This window comes from Pseudochaenichthys georgianus, chromosome 19 (assembly GCF_902827115.2).
Source record: "Pseudochaenichthys georgianus chromosome 19, fPseGeo1.2, whole genome shotgun sequence".
Lineage (NCBI taxonomy): Eukaryota > Metazoa > Chordata > Actinopteri > Perciformes > Channichthyidae > Pseudochaenichthys > Pseudochaenichthys georgianus.
Window position 1 is genome coordinate 12,237,522 of NC_047521.1, and position 22,013 is coordinate 12,259,534.

At 43.6% G+C, this 22,013-nt stretch overlaps 1 protein-coding gene across 1 annotated transcript in view; it reads right to left on the reverse strand.

Annotated features, from left to right (window-relative positions):
* Positions 1–22,013, reverse strand: part of sdk2b (sidekick cell adhesion molecule 2b) — a 313,948-nt gene that overhangs the window by 90,080 nt on the left and 201,855 nt on the right. Inside the window, 1 exon segment of the mRNA XM_034107489.1 lies at positions 7,098–7,257. Coding sequence (XP_033963380.1) covers positions 7,098–7,257 — 160 coding nt within the window.

A 22,013-nucleotide genomic window follows, 5' to 3' on the forward strand; every position in this document is an offset into this window, starting at 1 on the left:
GGTGCACTTTAAGAGTAAAAGGAAGGGGCTAAATAAACCTGTGGGGGACCTTTTTAACAATGTAATCATTAAGGTATTCATGTGTTTTGAGATGGGTCAGGTGGGTTGCCAACATTGCTACCGACCCTTTTCACTTTGCGCCACGACAGTTGCGCCGTGAGGTCTGTCCCTTTTTTCTGCCTGGAGGCCCTGAGGTCCACCCTACCTTCAACAAAGCTTTTTCAAGCCAACCTACTACGGTCGTTTGTAGCACACGAAAGAGAAAGTGCAGCCCCAACAAAGCCAGCACTGTGGAGAAAGTCCTCCGCCAATGACTAATCATGGTCATCCAGGCAAATATGAACACAGAAAGAATTCACAGGCTGCGGCTGTGGGGTGCGCACCCAGCAGTGTGAGAGCCCATGAGAGACGTTTCAAGCTGGAGGCTGGTTTTTAGCTTAGGAAGAGCTTGACGGTATTTCCATGAGTGGATAACACTTTTTAAACGTCAATATTGCAGTTGATGTTAAATGGACTGTAAATGGACTGTACTTATAAAGCGCTTTACATACTACAAGTCATTCACCCTTTGACACCTCATTCATACAGCGCAGTGCCACTGGCTCTTGTAAACTTACATTCACACACATTCATACACCATTGACCATTTGGAGCAATTTAAAGTTAAGTATCTTGCCCAAGGATACATCAACATGTTGAACCCACAACCCTCTGTTTGAAAGACGACTCTCTCCCTTTTAGTTATAGTCACCCTTGCTTGATCATGTCTTTTAAATTGTAAAAAGTCCTAGACTGACATTGACTAAACACGTTATGTATAATCTTTAAACCGTCGTCTAAGACCTCCTCGTTAAATTCTACATTCATCCGGATGTGATGTCTGGTGTGTTCACGACACGTTGGGTTTTGTATTGCAGTACTTCTCCATTGTTTCTGTGAGACGTGTTGTAGCACAATCACTGTATGATGCCAGCAGCAACACTCTTTTAAAGATGATGTGGGTCTGTTTAGATCAGAGAGGAGCCTGCCGACACCAGCAGCCCTGCCGGCGCTTTAAATGTAGGTCAGCACTAAACGTTTGGGAACAGCACCAGCATGCTTCTATCACAACAACTCAAACTGTAGCTACAACATTATGCAAGACCATGCCATACTGTATCAATGCTGTTATGGGTATACTTATCCTAAGAGAAACTTAACACTTTATAAAAACACCGTTTTTGCTGGTGAGTGGTCTTTGTGGACTTAGAGAAACATTGTGTTTTGAGCGTTGAACACTCAGTCTGGCTGTTTTTATGTAATAAGATGTGCTCATACAGGAATGCTTCATAACACTAGCCGTGGATCACAAATTAGTAAGCAGTGGTAATAGCTAACACGGCAACTGACACTGAAACTCATTAACACACAACACACTCATGGAAAAAAAGAAAACACTGTAATTAAAGGAACGCTGTACTGTATGTGTTTTCTCTCTTGCTCTCACACTTTCAGACGTCTTCTACTCAGCTAGAGAAAACAAGAAGTTAGCGAGTGCAAAAGGGGGAAGGAGAAAGGTAAAAGAAAATCTATTGTATCTGGGGGCTGTGGAGGAGAGCCACGGAGACAGAAAATGGATGCTTTTAGTTACAGAGGGGAATCCATTAAGGCCATCGGGAGAGAGATGCTGCCCGGCTGGCTCTGTCCGAGTCCCGCCCTTCACCGACATCATGGGGTTCAGGGACAGACCCCAGCTCAGCAACGTTTTCTGCCTGTTATTCGATGTTACTAATACTACTAATTTTATCTCCTTAGAAGTGTACAACTGATCCCATTAGAAGGCTCAAAGTGACAAAATAAGAAGACTATTCATCGTATCAAATACCCTGATTGACAAGTCTGTTATGTCACATTGTTTCAATGGAGTTCCCCAGCTTGGGTCCATGACAACTTCCTGTCAGCTGATGTCATTCACATGGATTAGGATTTAGACTGTTTATGTTTACAACTATATATATGTAGCACCAAATCTGTGTAACAAATGGTTTCAACCCGAAAATGTATGCAACAACTTATGAGATATAATTGAGCATGGAAATGGCAAAAACATATTTTCGATCATAATGGTCTCAGCCCTTAAAATGGTTTCACAATTTGTTTTAACTACTTAATTAATTCGTTTTTATTTCTGATTCATGACTGAAATAACTTCACATAGAAGGCTGAGCTGCATCTTATATGGATCTTCAGGTTCCAAGCTTTCTTATGATGTACACTACCTCCAAGTCCTCCATACGTGACTTTGTATCTACCCCTTTTAATTGCCAGTCCCACTCACTTACCATTCTAAAAATGGGAGGGGTTAAAGGTAGAAAGAGAGTGTTCAAATTAATTAGTTTCAATTGAACTTGACTTTCCGTTTCGAGGTGGGCAGCAACCAAAGCAGGCAGAGAAATGCACCGATTTACGAGACGTGCTGAATGATGCCAACATCTAAGAAGATGCCAGATGGAAAAAAGAAAGTGACAAAAGGGCCAATTTGAATCTCAAGGTCGTATACCGATTCTTTGTTTGTTTTTGCTGTTTCCATTCTCCACGCATGCACGCCTTTGAGTGTGTGCTTTAAGTTTCAAAAAGGAAAACGTTTGAGCAGTTTAAATTTGTGTCGTCGTGAAGCTCTGCTCTTTGTGAATCTTTCATGACAGATAGCTGTTTATGGAAGCCAAAATTAGCGTGAAAGTCACAGTTATTTAAGTTATTGTTAAAGTTTAAAGCCAGAAAACTGAAAACAAATCAGAACAACCTTTCATTAAAACATGGTTATATATGAATGTTTTTAAAGTACACGTGTAGCACATCTTCCAGATGTGTGTTGGTTTGTGGGGTCGAAGAACAGATATCACTTTGCACAAACACAAATTAAACATGTTGTCATCTTCTGCTGCTTTCCCCTTTGATTTTCCTTCATCCCCTTTTTGTTGGTGTCGTTGAGGTGTCTTTCCCCAGACATGTAATCATATTGTATTGAACTTGTGTTAATTTGTTCAAAGCCACCATGAAATTATATCTGTGGAAAAAACCGAGGGATGCTCGGTGTCAGGTAGTGCACGTACGAGTGGAATAAACCGAGGCACACGAGATGAACAAAGAGGAAGGATGAAAGAGAGATCAAGAGTGTGAAGACAGGCGGGAATTGTGACATTTTCAGGCAATACACGAAGTACAACTTAATCTATACATCTCTAAAAACAGCGTGTTTTTGTGCACGATACAAATGTACTACTATTTTGGAACACCTTGTCACATTTTGCAGAGATTAGTCATTACTGGAGTGACAAAAGTGACACATTAAGCTAGCCGTCAAAACTCATTTTTCATTTTCTATGATCTCATTTTCCGTGTTTTTTTCTCTTTAGCGATTGTGATGAGTGAACAAAGAAAGAAAGAAGTTGTGATTTGATTGCAAGGGAAACTCATTTTCTATACTCCTAAAATTGACAGGAAAAAGGGACAGGATGTACCACAGAGATGAAAAGTCAATAGATAAATAAACTTGTGATGCTGGAACTGTCATGTCTTCACCATTTCATTTACTTCTGTCTGTGACTGTTGATTACATCGTGCTTTTACTAAATCCCTTAAGAGGTCTTGTTTTTTCCCTCCAGTCTGTCCGTCTCTTTCAATACAATATGAAAATTGGATAAAGGTTGACTATTCCTACAGGGATTAGGAGGCCGCACTCCAGCAACCCAGCCAAGCACCGATTGACAAACAAAAATGACTCATGAGGTTTTTTTAATAATTAACTCTCTTAATTAAGTTTCCAGGTTAATTGGCTGCATACAGATTGGTGGCATGCCAGGTAAACGCCCCTAAGGATTATGGGCATGTTGTGCTTTGTTGTGTATTTACAGTATTGCCCAATTGAGCTGTACATCGTTGTAAGCGGGATGATTTACTGGCTGATGGGTTCAAAAATGCTTAATTGTATTGGATGTAATCTTCAATCTTAATTGAGTTGAATTTTCATTTGCAAATAAACCTTTTAAATAATTAATTGAGATCAAAGAAAGCCGAACGCTGGCCAACTGCTGTGAATGTATGTGTGTGTGGCTGGTTTGCATTAGGAAACTATATAGGTGATATTACTCTTAAGTGATCACTAAAACTGTGCCACTCCTTTACCTCTTCTAGCACTCACACACACACACACACACACACACACACACACGCACGCACGCACGCACGCACGCACGCACGCACGCACGCACACACAGCACACACGCACCACACACACACACATACACACACACACACACACACACACACACACACACACACACACACACACACACTCCGACCTTAATGTTGCATAGCAATGCCCCCACACACCCATCTTGCAGTATTGATCGGTTGCCAGAGGACACAAGGTCAAGTCGCATGGTGTCAATATTTAAACCAGCCCTCAGCACTGGGGACCTCTACCATAACCTCATTAATATGGGGGTCTGCTCTTCTCAAATACTCTCCTGGCACAGAGAAAGGTCGACTTCAGGAATGAGGGGATGCATACCCACGGCGACAGTACGCTTGCACCCACACGCAAAGAGCTGCTGAAATAGACAAGGAATACGATATGTACACAAATACATCTTGCATCTTTACTGATCTTTTAAATGTATTTCCTATTGAAACAGGAAGTTGCTTTGATACATTGCAGAGTGATTTTAACATACTCAACCTGTCAGGTGATGCATTATCACAACTGGCTGTATAAATATATGCTATGCAGATGCAGAATTATCTGTTTGTTGGGGAGCATGTTATATGTTGTGGCTATCTTCTTCATCACTGTTTTAGCAGCTAACTTCTCATCATGCCTGTGGTGAAAATAAGCCACTGTTTGGGATAATTGTCCATTTCCCCTTGTCTTAAAGGTGAGGTAGGTACGTTTGAGAAACCGGCTCGAGATACACTCTTTGTTATATTCCATGGAATGCTCTTAACATCCCGATAGCAATGAATATCTTAAGTGCTTTGACAATAAATCCATAAACAAATTCATCAGTGGAAGCCGTAGTACTGTAAAGAGCACGACCAATCATCTGAGCCGGCCCGGCTAAAATAACTGGATGGCCTACCTGCCTGTCAGCCTTCCATCTGTGCACAGACTTATCTCGTGCCCTCATTGGTCATGTGCGCGTTCGTGTGTGTTGGAGGAGGGGCTCTGGGAGGAAGTGGCAGATTTTTTCCGGCTGGGCATTTTCAAATTCTGCGGACTCGAGCCGGTTTCTCCAAAATTACCTACCCCACCTTTAACCATGCTTTTCTACAGTATAGACACACACACGCGCACACACACACACACACACACACACACACACACACACACACACACACACACACACACACACACACACACACACACACACACACACACACACACACACACACGCAGAATGGTGTGCAGCTTTGTGCCTGACTGTTTGTTTAATCACCCATTCTACCACTCAATCACTTACCCAATAACAACACAGTCAAGGGGGCCCTGAGGCTCCCACAGACAGTTTAATTCTCAAGTACAGTCCATTGTAATCAATTGTTGCAGCTGCTGTAACTGCTGCCCTCCCTACCACGATGTTCCTACTCTGGTCTTATCTTTCTACAGAGACTGTCAGGAGGAAGGCCCAGCTCCATCAATAGGGCTGATGTAGGATGCGCACCCTCTGCTGTTTTCGCACAAACAGTCACGTGTCCAGCTAAAAGTTTGTGTCAGCAAGCTTTCCTTCAATCCTCTATTCTAGTGCTTCATTCACACTGCAGTCTGAAGGCAACACACACACTCTGCACTGTGTGAGAAGAAAGGCTTGCCACATTCCAGATCTTACAGTTACCATTAAAGACAGTTTATCTCCTGCCCTAATTCTCATTCACACATTTCGCTCCGTGCGCCGCCTCTCTAGAGAGTGATGGAGGTCACAATGAGCCACGAGGGGGAAGGAAGAGGCTGAGAGGGAAATAGAGAACAGGCATGCTATTCCTTTTTTCAATATTTAATAAGAATATTCGGAAATTAAACTACAAATGTCTGTGATACTAAACTGCCCTACAGGAGCAGAAGGGGTTTGTGGGATTGGGGGCCTTAATAAACCCTCATTTAAGTTTTTTTTTTTTTTGGCAGAATATTCTATTTTAAACCAATCATGTCACACAATACCTAAAACATGCACATGTTTTACTTTAGAACAATCTGGAAGCACAGAGCTACAAACAAAATGTGTCCATTTCAACGAATAACCTTGTAAAACAGATTATAGTTTTATAAGTTACATATATTATTTAAATGTTCTTGTGTTGTTATTGTCCTCATTTATTTTATTCTGAATTATTAACATGACATGTATAAAGTATACATTTTTAATTATAGCATACTGTAAGAGACCTTGGGGTAATTGCATTAGCTGAGATTAGCTGCATCCACCTACCCTAGTTAGTTTTACCTACAGGGTTATGACTAGTTCAAATCTACAACTTGCCACACATGTGTAAAAGACTTAATGTATTTCCTCTGTAAATTGGCCATAATAACAGCCATAATAAAGTGACTTGTACTGTGGCTTGGCTAAGATTTTAGCAAAGTTAATTCTAAAATATCTAAAAAGTAAATACCAGTACTTACTCAAAATTAACAATGATGTGTACTGTAAGTTCACTTTGTAAGACTGCTCCAATTATGGTTGTTTTTGGAGAAATTGCATGTTTTCTAACGCATGGGTGTCAAACTAAATTTCATCACGGGCCACATTAGCATTATGGTTGCATTCAAAGGACTAGTTCTAACTTTAAGACCATATAAATATACTTATATAAATATATAATAAATAACGTATTATTGGCTCTGCATTGGATTATTATCAGTTCTGGTAATAACTTCATAAATAACTACGCCTGAAAGCAGAAGTCTAGGGCAAATAATTGAAAGCAAATATTCAACAATTACACCAATTGTATTGTATATTATATTATTTCCAAGCTCTTGCGGGCCACATAAAATGAGGCCAAATCCGTCAAACATATAGCTCTCAATCTTTCAATAGAAGTTATCATATTGTCCTCACCTGTACTCCAGGGAGAAGCGGGTCAGCTCAGTGTTGTTGTGGATCCATTTGAACTCCAGTGGCCAGCTTCCCTCAGCCATACAGGTCAGAACCAGCCTGTTGCGTTCCAGATGGAGCTGGCTGCGCACCGGCTCCGTCTTGAAGTAGGGAGGCACGTCATCTGTAAATATAGAGCAGAGTTTGCCATTGAAGTTTTGCTTTTGAAGCTACCTCAAAAGCATCCGAATAAAGAACACAGACTCTTAAATCCCACACACATCCATGAAGCCAGAGGCACAAATGTGTGAATAAAAACAGAGTAAAGAATGACAGGACAAAAGAGCGAGAAGATAAGAGGGATAACTCTGAACTCATCTTTCATCCTGATGAGGTAGGCATAGTAGATGAGGAGCAAACACGGAGTTGTCAAACTACTGAAACACATCAGAAGGAAAAAACTGGCACAAAGAGGCTTTGTTGACGCTTACAGCTGCTCGATTATGGCAAAAATCATAAACTCGATTATTTGGGTCAATAATTGTAATTGCGATGATTAAATGCGATTATTCATTGACTTTGAAAACATCCATTTATTGGAGAAAAAAAATGTGAACAGTATGTTTTTAACAGTTGATTACCCTGAACTTTAAGTATAATTCAACTGAAAAACCAAAAAATATATATTTAAAAAAAATAAAAGTAATAATAAAAGAATAATCGTTTTATTTTGATTACGTTGTTTTCGTAATCGTTGCAAGCCATAATCGTAATCGCGATTAAAATACGATTAAAATACGATTAATCGAGCAGCCCTAGCTATCTGACTGTAACAGATTGTAGATGGTCAGATGCTGGGATATCACCTAAGACAAAGCAAACTCTGCTGAATTAGCTCATCACTGATATGTCAACAGGAAGCTGGCAAACTCCAGATGGAAAACCCTTCCTGGACGTGTCTTATTTGGAGTATGTGATCGAGGCAGTGTTGTTGGGGGATGTTGACTTGCTCTGGGAGAGTGTCAGAGATGTCTGGCTAACAGGGAGGTGGAAGCGGAGGCATCAAGTGGAGAAAGATTGCTCCTGTGTCTCCCTGCTCTGTGTGTGTGTGTGTCAGTAACTCATTGGCACGGGCACAACTTTCCTTCCAGCTAGACGGAGCAGACAGGAGAGGAGCAAGCCGAGGAGGAGGCATGAAATCCTTTCATCATTCGTTCGCCTCCAATCCGTTTCGCTCTGTCTTTCGCTCTTTCTGTGTTTCTTCCGCACGCTCTGTTGAGTGTGAAGGCACGGATTGAGGAAGACCAGCGAGAACTTCTCCACAGGGTGATGCACATGCTGAACATGGCAACACACACACACACACAACACACACACACACACACACACACACACACACACACACACACACACACACACACACACACACACACACACACACACACACACACACACACACACACCACACACACACACACACACACACACACAATGACTTTTATATCTCAATCAAACAGCCTCACACGCAGTCTGTCAAAGTCCCTCGCGGTTTTCTCACCGTTGATAAATGATGCGAGAATGGAGAGCTTACTTGATGATCATTGTAAATATAGAACACATTAATTGGATGGTTGGATAATATAATTATCAAATTGACTGATAATCAGGTATTGAAATTAAACTGTCAGAATGATCTATAGTGCTGATAGTTTGTTCTTCCACCGATAGGAGGAATAATGAGTGGGAATATAACGAATAAAGGTAGAAAAGAGTGAGAGGGAAAAGATGATTTACAAGCTTTTCACTTTCACTCAACTGAGACTTCTCGATTTATACGACTAATTTGATGACGACATATTTTTGTAATCACACTACCAGTGCAGTGTGAGGTATCTTATCACGGAGGTAGACAACAGGGTAAAAGCCTACTTGGTTTTTCTGTTCATTATGGTGTCATTTGAAGATGAAGTAGTAGTAGTTGTTAACTCTATTCCTTTTTTAAAGTGTATTTTAATGTTGGACACGCTCCAACACTACATTCAGAGGCAAATAGTGTACTTTTTACTCCCTCACATGTATTCAACACTCACATTTGCTTTGTACATATAAAGCACATGATATACTGATATGTTAAAATGCAGTAATGTATCTACATTTTGTCTACATTGACAAACTCCAATAAACTTACATATTATTGAAGAACACTGAATAGTATAATAACTATAATAATGTAATACTTTGAAAAGATCATGTATGCATAAAGAATACTTTAACTTTTGAACCTTGAAGTACAATCAGCTCATAATACTTATTTACTTTATATTATTCCAAAATGAGCCATTGTGCAGAATGAGTATTTTTACTTTTTGTACTTTAAGTACATTTTGCTGCTAATACTTTTATACTTATACTTAGTAATATTTTAAATGCATGCATTTGACTTGGAACAGAGTAATTCCACTGCGGTATCAATACTTTTATTTCCCTTGGAATAAGATGTGAGTATATTTCTATATCGTATAAGGCTTCGCCCTCTAAGGCTATCGCTATTGGGTAATCCCCACTGCACGTGTGCAGCACTGACAGACTTATTCCACGCCCACCTATGACGTGGGCCCCACCTCCAGACTCACTTCCGTATAAATAGGAAGTAGGCCCTACAATCCACTCCTACTTTTCTTCAGCACTCCGTTGCAGAAGCATTGACAGGCAAAACAAGTTCTTTTAAGAGCTACTTACTAAAAAGCAAACATTCCTGGTTCCTCTGGGCCCATCCTCCCTCTCCTCCGGACGGGGGAAACAGGGTGGGGGCCCGGTGTCAACCCGACATATGAGTTACGACCGGAGCTCACGGTGTGAGTTTTGCCGGGGATTAGAGCACGCAAACGCGGCTCTCACTCCCCAGATGTCGTGCACTCATGTGTCCGTCTCCCTCTGGCCCACAGACAGTGGAGAGCGGACGCTCTCGCTGCTGCGGCCGAGGATGATTGGCTAGTCCAGGAGTTTTACTCTGTGGACCAAGCCCTTTATTTATTGGATCCGAGTGGCGGGCCGCAGTCAGGTGACTCCTTCCCCTCCATTCACCGATCACCATGTGGTTCCCCCGCCGGTTGGAGCAGCTACTCAGAATGGGGATGAGGGTTATTTTGCCTGGACGACCGGCTGTGGCTGGCTCGCTCCAGGGAGGAAGCGGTTTTTCAGACAATACAGCTCGTATCTCATGTGTCAAGCCTGGGTTTCATTATCAACTGGAAGAAGAGCTGTCCTCTTCCCTCCCAGACATTTAACTGGGAGTGGAATTGAAGTCAGCCCGCATGAGAGCGTGACTCTCACAGCAGAGAATTGAGAAAGTGACAGCTCTCCTCCGGTGCAGCTGTTAACCTGTCGGTTAGCAGGCAGCACGGTTTTTCCTCTGTCCCAGATGTGCCTACTACACAGGGTCGTAATGAGCCCTGGGCTGTTATTACGCACTGTGTGAATAGCACTGCACACACCTCCGCTCATTCCTCAGCAAGTTTGAGCGTGAACGCGCCTCAATGTCCAGTTTACGAGCCTTCTCCTAAACAGAGACAGGATGAGAGCCGGTGTGAGATGCAGTGTGTGGAGGCCCCCTCGCAGCATTTTCGGACCGGGCCCCTCTTGGGTTGCTTCACGGGCAACAGCGGCGAGGGCTCTGACGTGGCTCGTCCCACTAACCCACTAACCCACTAACCCACTAACGTGCGCTCTCAGAGTATTACTCAGAGTGGCGACGCGTGTATTCGATGGACAGATGGATAATAATAAGCAGCAAGGCCCACCGGGTAAGCCGGCTGCCCCTAACCTGTCGGTTATAGGCAGCATGGCTCGCTGCATAACCGGCTGTCTTTAAAACCTGTTGGTTTTTAGACAGCTCAGATTTTTTTCCTCTGTCCCAAACCTACCTCCTACACACGGTCGTAATGAGCCACGAGTGCCATTGTTACAGTGTGGACAGCACTGCACACACCTCCGCTCATCCCTTAGGGGTGTTGAGCGTGAACGCACCTTAAATGTCCGGTTTACGAGCCTTCTCCTAAACGCGACATAAGGAGAGCCTGTGTGAAATGCAACGTCTGGAGGGCTCTGGCGTGGCTCGTCACCATGACAACCACAGCACATCCAGAGCAGGTTCGCGCCTTGAGGACGGCGCGTGGGTTAGATGGACAAAGGGAAGTTAATATGCAGCAAGGCTCCCTGGTTAAGCCAGCTGCCAATAGCCTATTGGTTACTTGGCAGCATTGCTCGCTGCCTAAGCCGGCTGTTTTTTTTTTAACTTATCGGTTAATAAAACAGCTGGGCTTGCTATTCAAATCCGTCTACCGTAAGCTTTTTGGGTTTAGGCAGCATGGATTATTCCTCTGTCTCAGACACCTCCTACCCACGGTCGTAATAAGCCCACGGAGGGCCATTATTACCCCTCGTGTGGACAGCACTGCACACACCTCCGCTCATCCCTTAGTGGGGTATAGCGTGAACGCGCAGTTTACGAGTATTCTCCTAAACGACGACGAGCCTGTGTGAAATGCAGCGTGTGGAGGGCTCTGGCATGGTTTGTTACCAACCACAGCACATCCAGAGAATGTACACCTGGCGCTATCAGAGTACTGTATGGTACTCAGGGTGGCGGCGAGTGTGTCTGATGAACAGATGGATGAGCAGGCGGATGGGCAGAGGGTAGTCTCTGCAATTCGCCTCTCCCCCCCCGCAGTTCTACGGGATACAGGAAGTCCTGTCATCCCAGGAACAGTGTCTCACGCTCCGTGCAGAGCGGCAGGAACTCTGGTTAAAGAAAGCCTTTTCCCGGGGTGCCTCAAAGGGAAGAACATCAGGGTTTTTTACTCCCGTTATTTTCTGGTCCCGACGGAGACGGGGCGGGGGGAATGAGACCGATCCTCGAACTGTCAGTGTCCAACAAGGGAATGGCCTTTTCCCATGCTGACGATCAAACAGGTGCTGGAGTGTGTTCACCAGGGAGGTGCACATCCATAGTCCTGAAGGATGCTTACCTCCACGTAACCATCATCCCGAAACACAGCAAATTCCTGCGTTTCTCATTCCTGGCTCCACACACTTTTTTCAAAGTGGGTGGAGACGGTTGGAGCAGCTACTCAGAATGGGGATGAGGGTTATTTTGCCTGGACGACCGGCTGTGGCTGGCTCGCTCCAGGGAGGAAGCGGTTTTTCAGACAATACAGCTCGTATCTCATGTGTCAAGCCTGGGTTTCATTATCAACTGGAAGAAGAGCTGTCCTCTTCCCTCCCAGACATTTAACTGGGAGTGGAATTGAAGTCAGCCCGCATGAGAGCGTGACTCTCACAGCAGAGAATTGAGAAAGTGACAGCTCTCCTCCGGTGCAGCTGTTAACCTGTCGGTTAGCAGGCAGCACGGTTTTTCCTCTGTCCCAGATGTGCCTACTACACAGGGTCGTAATGAGCCCTGGGCTGTTATTACGCACTGTGTGAATAGCACTGCACACACCTCCGCTCATTCCTCAGCAAGTTTGAGCGTGAACGCGCCTCAATGTCCAGTTTACGAGCCTTCTCCTAAACAGAGACAGGATGAGAGCCGGTGTGAGATGCAGTGTGTGGAGGCCCCCTCGCAGCATTTTCGGACCGGGCCCCTCTTGGGTTGCTTCACGGGCAACGGCGGCGAGGGCTCTGACGTGGCTCGTCACCATGACAACTACAGCACATCCAGAGCAGGTCGCGTGCTCAGAGTGGCGACGCGCGTGTTCGATGGACAGATGGATAATAATAAGCAGCAAGGCTCACCGGTTAAGCCGGCTGCCCCTGACCTGTCGGTTATAGGCATCATGGCTCGCTGCATAAACCGGCTGTCTTTAAAACCTATTGGTTTTTAAGCAGCTCGGACAGCTCTCCTCTGGCGCGTCACACCCCGCGGGGCGGTGACAGCCCTCTCCGTGATGCAGCTGGTCACGTGGTGATTCCCCTGCGTCTCCTTCACAGTGAGGAGACTCCAGAGGTGGTTTATTTGCCTGCCGACCCCGTGCGTCAGAGAAGACGCATGGTGTACATTCCTCCTTCCGTGGGTTTGGATTGAAACCACTGGAAAAATCTCCACGTCAGTGGGGGTGCCCCTGAGCAGAGTGACGTCACACACCGCAGTGGTCACAGACGCATCTCTCGCAGGCTGAGGAACGTGCATGTCGCAGGCAGTGGGGGGCCAGTGGCCGGGTCACATGTCTCTCCATATAAACGTGCTGGAATTACTATACGGAAAGTAATCCAGCACTTCGCCCTGTTGCTGTACAATCAACATGTGTTGATTCGAACAGACAACAAAGCAGCGGTGGCCTACATAAATCACCAGGGAGGTGTTCGATCAGCGCAGCTGCTGAACACACATCCTACACAGCCAAATGGACAATGTTCCGTTTGGTGTGTAGGGAAAAACCTGGACCCCGTTGGGCCCCCTGCCTCGTGCTGTCGTTCCTCCAGTTGTTGCTGGACAGGAATTGGCTTATAGTATGGTCGAAACATATGCTGCTGCCATTTCATCTTGCCACATAGATTGGTGTCAGCACGGTGTTTAGTTACCCTCTGACAAAACGTTTTCTACGGGGAGCACAGAGACTCAGACCTGTGTCACGCACTTTGGTGCCTCAATGGGTTTTGGCTGGAGTAAAGCTCCATTTGAACCTTTAGATCAGGTTCCCCTGAAGTTTTTGTCAGCCAAAGTAGCTCTGCTCTTGGCTCTGACATCAGCTAAAAGGGTGAATGATTGCTCTGCTCTCTCTGTGGCTCCGTCATGTCTCCGGATCCAAGGAGATGGCAGCTTAGCTGTTTTGCGCCCTACCCCGGTTTTTATGCCAAAGGTGATCACAAGCTCGTTTAGATCGAGAGTGATAACCTTGGATGGCATCTTTCCTCCTCCTCACCTCCCTTACGGCGTTGCACGGAGGAATGACAGTGAAAGACATTTGCACTGCTGCATCTTGGTCTTCCCCCTGTTCTTTTATTCGTTTGTATTTGAGGGATTTCTCTCTGACACATTCAGTACTGAATAGCCTGCCAGAATGAGTAATGTCGGGGTTTTTCAATTGCATGCCCTCTCTCCTGCCTGTCGGCACTTAGAGAGCTGCCTTTTTACCCCCTCTCTTGATCGTTTTTAACAAGTGAGACTCGATCGCTACTTTTTATAAACGACAGGTAGCCCGAGTAAGCCTACCTTCGTTCCCTGCTGGAGAATATTCATTTTTTAATGCTATATTCCCTGGGAATGTGATGCTCCATTTACGCATGGCGAAATGGACATGGGTTATTAACTGAGTAGGTGTGTTTTATGCTTCTGGTAACGGACGGAACCAGTGGGGCGTAGACTACATCCTGCTTCGCCCTTAACCCAATAGCGATAGCCTTAGAGGGCGAAGCCTTATATGATACAGACCTGGGGTTACGTACTGTAACCCAGTTTCTATGAGAATAGGCGCAGCCCTCTAAGGTTCGGGCCCCACTGGCTCCGCGAATAGCTGAAGAAAAGCTGTTGGAGTGGATTGTAGGGCCTACTTCCTATTTATACGGAAGTGAGCCCGGAGGTGGGGCCCACATCATAGGTGGGCGTAGAATAAGTCTGTCAGTGCTGCACACGTGCAGTGGGGATTACCCAATAGCGATAGCCTTACGGCCCGTCCACACTACAGCGTCGACAGCGTCGAAAACTCCAATCTGCCCATTCACTTTCAATGGGGTGACATCACGTTGCCTCGCTTTTTCGCCGAACTGAATTGTGGGTAGCAGAGCGGTCCGTTTCCGCCATCTCCAGCGTCAGAAGTTGAACATTGTTCAACTTCTGACGCCGGTGTAGCCAGCGCCAGCCAATCAAATCCCGTTTCGGAAAATCTGGTAGCTCAAGCCGTAGCCAATCAAACCGCGTCTAAGCTGGGAGAGATATCCCGCCGTTCATTTCTATATTTCAAAAAAAGTTGGAGGAGAAACTAACTATCGCCGTAGCAAATCACCCGGTTTTGTATGACCAGACCCTCTTCACCTACCGGGATACAAACCGGAGGAACCAGGCATGGAGGGAGGTGGCAGAGACAGTGGGTGAAACTGGTAGGTTTTCGCCTGTTTGGGGAGTTTATATATATATTGCTCGCATAAAATCCCCGGGGTTTTTTGCTTTGTATGTCGGGGGCGGGAGATTCATGTGATTGGTTGTTGGTCGTGTTGCTTGAATAAAATCCCCAAGCTCCAGACACGCCCAGCTCCAAGCTTTTTTTGAAGCTGTAGTGTGGACGCTCCGTTAGAGGGCGAAGCCTATACTCATAGAAACTGGGTTACAGTACGTAACCCCAGTACTCTCTCCACTGCAAATAGGTGTATGCTGTTAAAGCAAGAGCAACACAAACGAGAGCCTCCAAAACAAATAATAACCTTTGAAAATGATAACCTTGTGAAGGCAGAATTTGTTACAGAAATAGTTGTGAGTTTTATTTGTGTACACCTTCATAACTTGTCTCTCTTTGTGGATTGTTTTTAAGCTACAGTGTGTTAAGAAATCCAAGGATATAAAGCTACACACACAATGGTGAATTAGGAGGAAAATCAAGAGAAATTAAAAGCATATAAACAGTATTTGTTTGCGGTTCAAAAGTGCACGACATATCTGTATAAACCAATAATGAATATTCATACATTCCAGTACCTTCTTGTTGCATATTTATGAACAGTACGTTGGTGCATCTGACTTCTGAGCGCTGTGCTAACCCAGAGGCTGGGCATGAATACATATTTATAACAAATAGAAGAAGACAGAGGAGACTTAATAAAGCGCCAGTATTGATCCGTCTGATTCAACTCACATTACTATTGAGCATTTCAGTTTGAAATTGTGCCCCTTGCCATCCTGATTGCACTGCTCTGTGTAAATCTGATTCCTTTCACTATAGTCAAACAAGGAGAAAACCTCCACATAGCGGGAGAAGCTTAAGAAGCTGAGCCAAAACACAGACACGGCTAATCAGAAAGTCACACTGTGATGTGAAGAAGTCTATGTTAGTGCAACGATTGAATATGGAATGAACCAAAAGGAAAGGAACAACTTAGGTTAAGTGATTGAAGAAAAAAACAAAGTGAAAGTGATGTGTGAGAGGAGTATAGCATACAGGGGGCTAGATTCAAACTACAGATAAAATGTAAAACAGACTCCGAGGTAGCTTAAGAGTTGGAGTGCCTGTGCATCTCTCAAAGCAGTGTGGGTTAATACTATGGCTGGCACAGAGGAAGATAGACTGCAAAAATGAGGGAAGATTGAGATGTGCAATAGTGATTTGAGATGGCCGAGACTAATTATTCCCCGGCGATGTGCTTTTATCTATGATGGGGAGATAAAAGAGAATGAGGGGGGGAGGCAAATGAGAGGCAGGGGAAGAGAGGGAGAAAGGGGTATGCTAAAAAAAACACTAGCATGTGTACTATACCCATACACAGATACTTGATCATCAGCAGGAAGGGACAACAATGGATCTATATATTTTTTGTTAAACTCAAAATGTTAACACTAAAACAGTACTATGCACCTCTATGGAGTGTTTTGGACTATCTGCTCATTGTTTTGGTTATACAGGCATCAACTATTGTCTTTAGTTTGTTGTAGTTGCTTGCAACAACTCATTTGAAGCTGCAGCCCAAAACTATTTTAAGCAAAACAGCCACAGTACTTTACCTGTCTAGCAAACATCAGACCAATGCGTGACCATATATTTCCCTGAGCCATTGTAGAGCATAAAGCAAAGCTATACGTTTAATAAGCTTATAGTATGTCAAATGTGTGTTTACATATTGTAATATTGCCCCAAAGTGACTAAAGAATCCCCAATTATCTCAGAAATCTTGAAGTCACCTATTTTAGCCTATACTGTATACACCTTAGCTTAAGCCTTAAAGCAAAGATAGGTGTGCTAGAAGCTAGCTTGATGCTAACAACAATTACACACTTCTGTCTATTGATACCAGATAAAGCTAGTTTACATGGTCCAATTTTAGCCAGAAACTCTCAAACAATGAGTAACAAATGCGCACCTATTTTCTCAAAGTGAAAAACAGTTACATTTGAAAACATTAACAACTTGTGCTTTCAACTCTACGGTGTTTTGCGAAAGGTAAACCTTGAGGCGAAAAATAGTGACGTGAGGTTCCAGCTTTCACTTGTTGAGTGAGGTAGAGGAGCGCCGAGTTCCCCCTTGTGGATCCCCGAGGCATTACCAACAGATCGACGCACAATTAACCCACACAGATAAATCACCTTTAGCATCACTAGCTATAAATTAATCAAACTTGCCAGCACTACAACATAATAACTGTAACTGAAATGAAATAATATGTTGTGAAAATGGATACTTTAACAAAACTGTAATTATCTATTTTTTTTAAAGTTAAGTAAGTTTGTCCAAAATTATTTGTAATTATATCACACAATAAGACAGATGCAGTGTATAATGTGAATAACTTATTTCACCACCATGACATGAAATTCAGAGTCACATCCTCAATCACCAAAGATGTATTATTCTCTTCCAATGAATGCCCAAACTCAACCCAACTCCAGCTACAGCTATGCTGATGTGTGCTTCCTGTGCAATACAAAGCAATTATTGTGTGAGCGAGGCCCCTCATTTGCATACAGCACAGCTCATGCCAGAGGATGCTCCCTGGGGCACGGCCCAGGTTGACTGAGTGTGTGTCTGTGTGTGTGTCTGTGTGTGTGCATATGTGCGTGCAGGTTAGTGTGTCAGACGGACGCTCACAACCCAGTCTGCAGCACAGTCAATTAAATCAACTCTCTCATTAATGAGAACAGTGCCAGGTACAAATGCCTGCCCTGAGGTGGGAATTCATAATTGAGAAGAACTTGGAGAATACATTTCTAAAGTAACAAGAGCTATACTCAGGGACATTTCTCCTATTTTCCTCCAAAATACTAATATTAAAAAGGTGAAAACAACCCTTAAAACGTATCCTTACCAGCATCAGCCTTTAATGTCAAATACATACAATGGAAACATACTGTCTATTCCTTTATAAAAGAATACTGCACACACGTTTAAAAATCATTTTATAAAATATAACACACATAAATGATTGAAATTCAATCATGTTTCTATTGTATAATTTGAACTATGATTTATTTACCCGGTGTGAATCTTTTCAGATGAAGGATATAAAAGGAATGTACCAATTACTTACAAATGTTGTTTAACCCTACACAGAGGATTTTCTTTCATAACGATCAGAAACACATTGAACTAAAAGTAGTGCAGATTAAGTAGTGGCTAGAAGTTTTGTAATAATCTTGCCAGTTTAATCAGTTACGCCTCTTGTCCATTGCCAGATAAATATCCTCTTGTCATTTTTATGAAAGCACATATTTTCAATGCTTTGGCTCTACTCAATAGAGAGAGCATGCCGGCTTTACAGGTGACACGTTTTCTCAGCTTTAATGAGTCAAGTGCAAACCGCATGGCTGAGTTTTCACAGATAAGTCAGGCTGTGGAAGCGCTCACAAGCTACTTTCCAGTTCCCAGAAGGCTGTGGTGCTGCACTGGCAGCCATGAGTAGCATCCCTCCCTCCTAGCTCGATTCCCAGGGGCCCAGTGCTTCCGGACACAGCATATTTCAGGTGTAGCCTGGGGGCCACACACATAGCAACAAACACAGGTGCTTGTCTTTTTATACACTTGGATATCCCAAAAAGTACTAAGCGGTGTTGAAAGACACAGCCAACTGTATATTAATCACGCATGTTAAATGGTTGTCTGGATGTGAATTAATGTTGTTTGTTGTCTGTTCAGTGACTATGTCAGATTTCTGTATTTCACACAATTGGCACAGCGTGTCATCTTTGATGGCAGGTGTCTGGATGTATGTGATTGTGATGCTGATGAGGATGGAAGTTTGCTGGTGGTCTAACTGAGCTGCTAATGGCCCTGCTGGGTGTGAAAATCTGTTCCACTGTCTGTCTTTATTTAGCACACCGGTCTAGCCCTCTTGCTGAGTGAGTGAATGTGAATGTGTGTGTGTGTGTGTGTGTGTGTGTGTGTGTGTGTGTGTGTGTGTGTGTGTGTGTGTGTGTGTGTATGTGTGTGTGTGTGTGTGTGTGTGTGTGTGTGTGTGTGTGTGTGTGTGTGTGTGTGTGTGTGTGTGTGTGTGTGTGTGTGTGTGTGTGTGTGTATGCAGGGTGGGAAATGGAGGAGCTCCAAAATATGCCAGTATGTAGGCTATGTCAGCACACTACTATACATCTTTCTGTGATGGTTTGGCAGACGTAGACACTCACTTCAAGACCAGCTGCTGATTTCCACTGCCACGTGTCTACAAACACATGACGCCATTTTACCGAACCAATCAGCTGTTCCCTACTCTGTTCACATATAGCCATAACACTCCATATATTCTAACACATTTTCACAAACACACACGTCTTTCTAGCACACAGCTTTTGGCACATCTCCAGTGTATTATATTGTTGGCCCTTCTTGTTCAATTCATGGCTCAGTGACCCTCCTCCTCCTCCTATTTCCCATGAGACCCTGCTGGCAGCCACTACTCTCAACTCTGGTCTTCCAGCGCTGTGGGTCCAAAGACCCCTGCTGTGCTGTTCGTGAGAAGGACACTCAATGGGCAGAAGAGGATGACCACAAGTTCATTAGTTATTATTATTTATTCATCTGCTTATTTTATTAGTTTAAGACTTGATCTGCCCAGACTAAAGACTGTAAAACATCCACATCTAGCAAACACTAGATATTAATGTTGCTATGGTGTTGGTATATTCTAGGATGTTGTTTACCAAACTCTGGGGCATGTTCCCCAGAAGGGTCAGGCAACATTTTGTAAGGGGCCCAAGAGAAAAACAAAACAAAAATATGATTATTATTTCCCCGATATTTTCCTAATCTTTTTTTCCCTGTGTATTTCAATGAGGTGCTTGAAATACAGTTTACTTTTTTGGAAGATTTGACAAATTGAACAGGTTGTACACCACTGATCTTGGTAGATGGGGTGCCCCGTGTACACAGCAATGTGGGATGGATTCCCAAAGTTTGAAATATGATAAAATTCATGTTTTCTTCCCCTCTGCTGTTCTCCTCCGGTGTAGGGATAACATAGCACTGTCTGGCCACGATCAATCAGAGCATCTCAAACATTAAAAGTGTCTGCCTCTTTATGCAGCATGGGCAAAGAGGGACGGCAGTCGTAAATCTAGGAGCTAACCTTTAGCCACGACAGGCTAAGCTCTCAGCTCGCATGCTTACTTTATCACTTACCCCACAGCAATCCTTTTCCCCCTCCAATAATGACTTGCAAAGCTACACTAAGCAGCTAATGCCATGAAACGGAGCTGCACAAAGAAAATACATTTGAATATACAGGTGTGGGAAAGATTATAGTGGAAAATGAAAGAAAATATGACTGAATGTTTGCCAATACACACTTCCCCATTCCTGCTACTTTAGTGTAATTGTCTGTTTCTTCCACATGCAACTACGTGTACGGGTGTGTTGGAGTATGTTTGTGTGTTTAGGGATGTGCGTGTGTTTGCTCAGGAGCAAGCTGGTTTAATTTCCCAAAAGATCCAGAAAGAAAAATCTCCTTAGTGCTGGTGTGTGGTGCTCAGTACACTGAGCATATTATGCTATTATGTTTATGGAGGTAAATCAATTGCTGTATTATGGAACACAATAAAGCTGAGAAGCATCTCATGTACCAGGATCATATGGCTAAAAAGTCTGCATGAGCCATCCCTGCAGAAAACCTTCGCTATGCTCCAATGAGGGCCTTTTATGCTAGAACAGGACGGATTTACACTCACATCTTACGTAGTGATATGCAGGGAAGATGTTCTATACCAGTTAAAGTGAAAAATTGGGTCATTTTAAATGGTTACAGCATGGAAGGAATGTCTTTTGATATTGTGTTATGGAAAACTTTTAGATTCCTGCTCTGATACCACTGTAGGAGGAAATAAGTGCAGTCAGAGTAAAAAGATGAACAAACACAATGTCGACACGCACACTATGCGAGACAGTACGCATCAGTGACCTGACCATCCCACGGCTATGGGATGGTGTGTGTCTGCAGTCCACCCCTGGCCTGCTGAAAAATTAACGCTGTGGAACATTGTTCGCTGGTTCTCAATAATGTATGGGCAGGTTACAGCAGGAAAGACCACAGACCGAGGAAGAGTCTACTCTGCAGCGACTCAAATTCAAACATATATGTGCAGGGCAGCAGGTATACACAAGAGGTGTTAACCAAACTCAACTTCGTAAACCCCCAATGTGTGCTAATGTTTATCGAGCCAAGTGTAAAGTTCAATGTGAGAATAAACTGAGCGAGAGTGTTGCTCATGTGTCAGCCACAAAATAACACATTTCTGCCTCGACATTTTATCAAAGAACCAAAGCAGGCCTTGCCCGTTTTAGAAAAAAACCAGAAAAAAACTAGTTGCAAGTAAGAGAATAAAGACAGAAAAAAGGAAGATAGGTAGAAAGAAACGCAAAGTCACTAGTATAAAGTCACTAGTATACAAATAATACGTCTATAATTTCAGTGCTTCTCAAAGTGTGGTCCGCGGACCACTGGTGGTCCGTGAGCGCCCCCTAGTGGTCCGTGAGTATATTGGTAACATTTCACATTTGAAATTAATTAATTAATTAAAGTTTTTCGCACTCTCGCGGTAATATCTCCGCAATGGAGCGAACTTAAGTTTCACTTTCGATTGCATGATATAGCCCAGATAAACACCTTCATCACACATGTAGTCACTTGTTTGTACCATTTTCAGGCGATTTGTAAAAAACGATGTGTTTTTGGATATTTGTGGAGTTAGGTGGTCCTCGACTGTTTTTTTATTGGTTAAGTGGTCCTTGGTATGAAAAAGTTTGAGAAACACTGGTC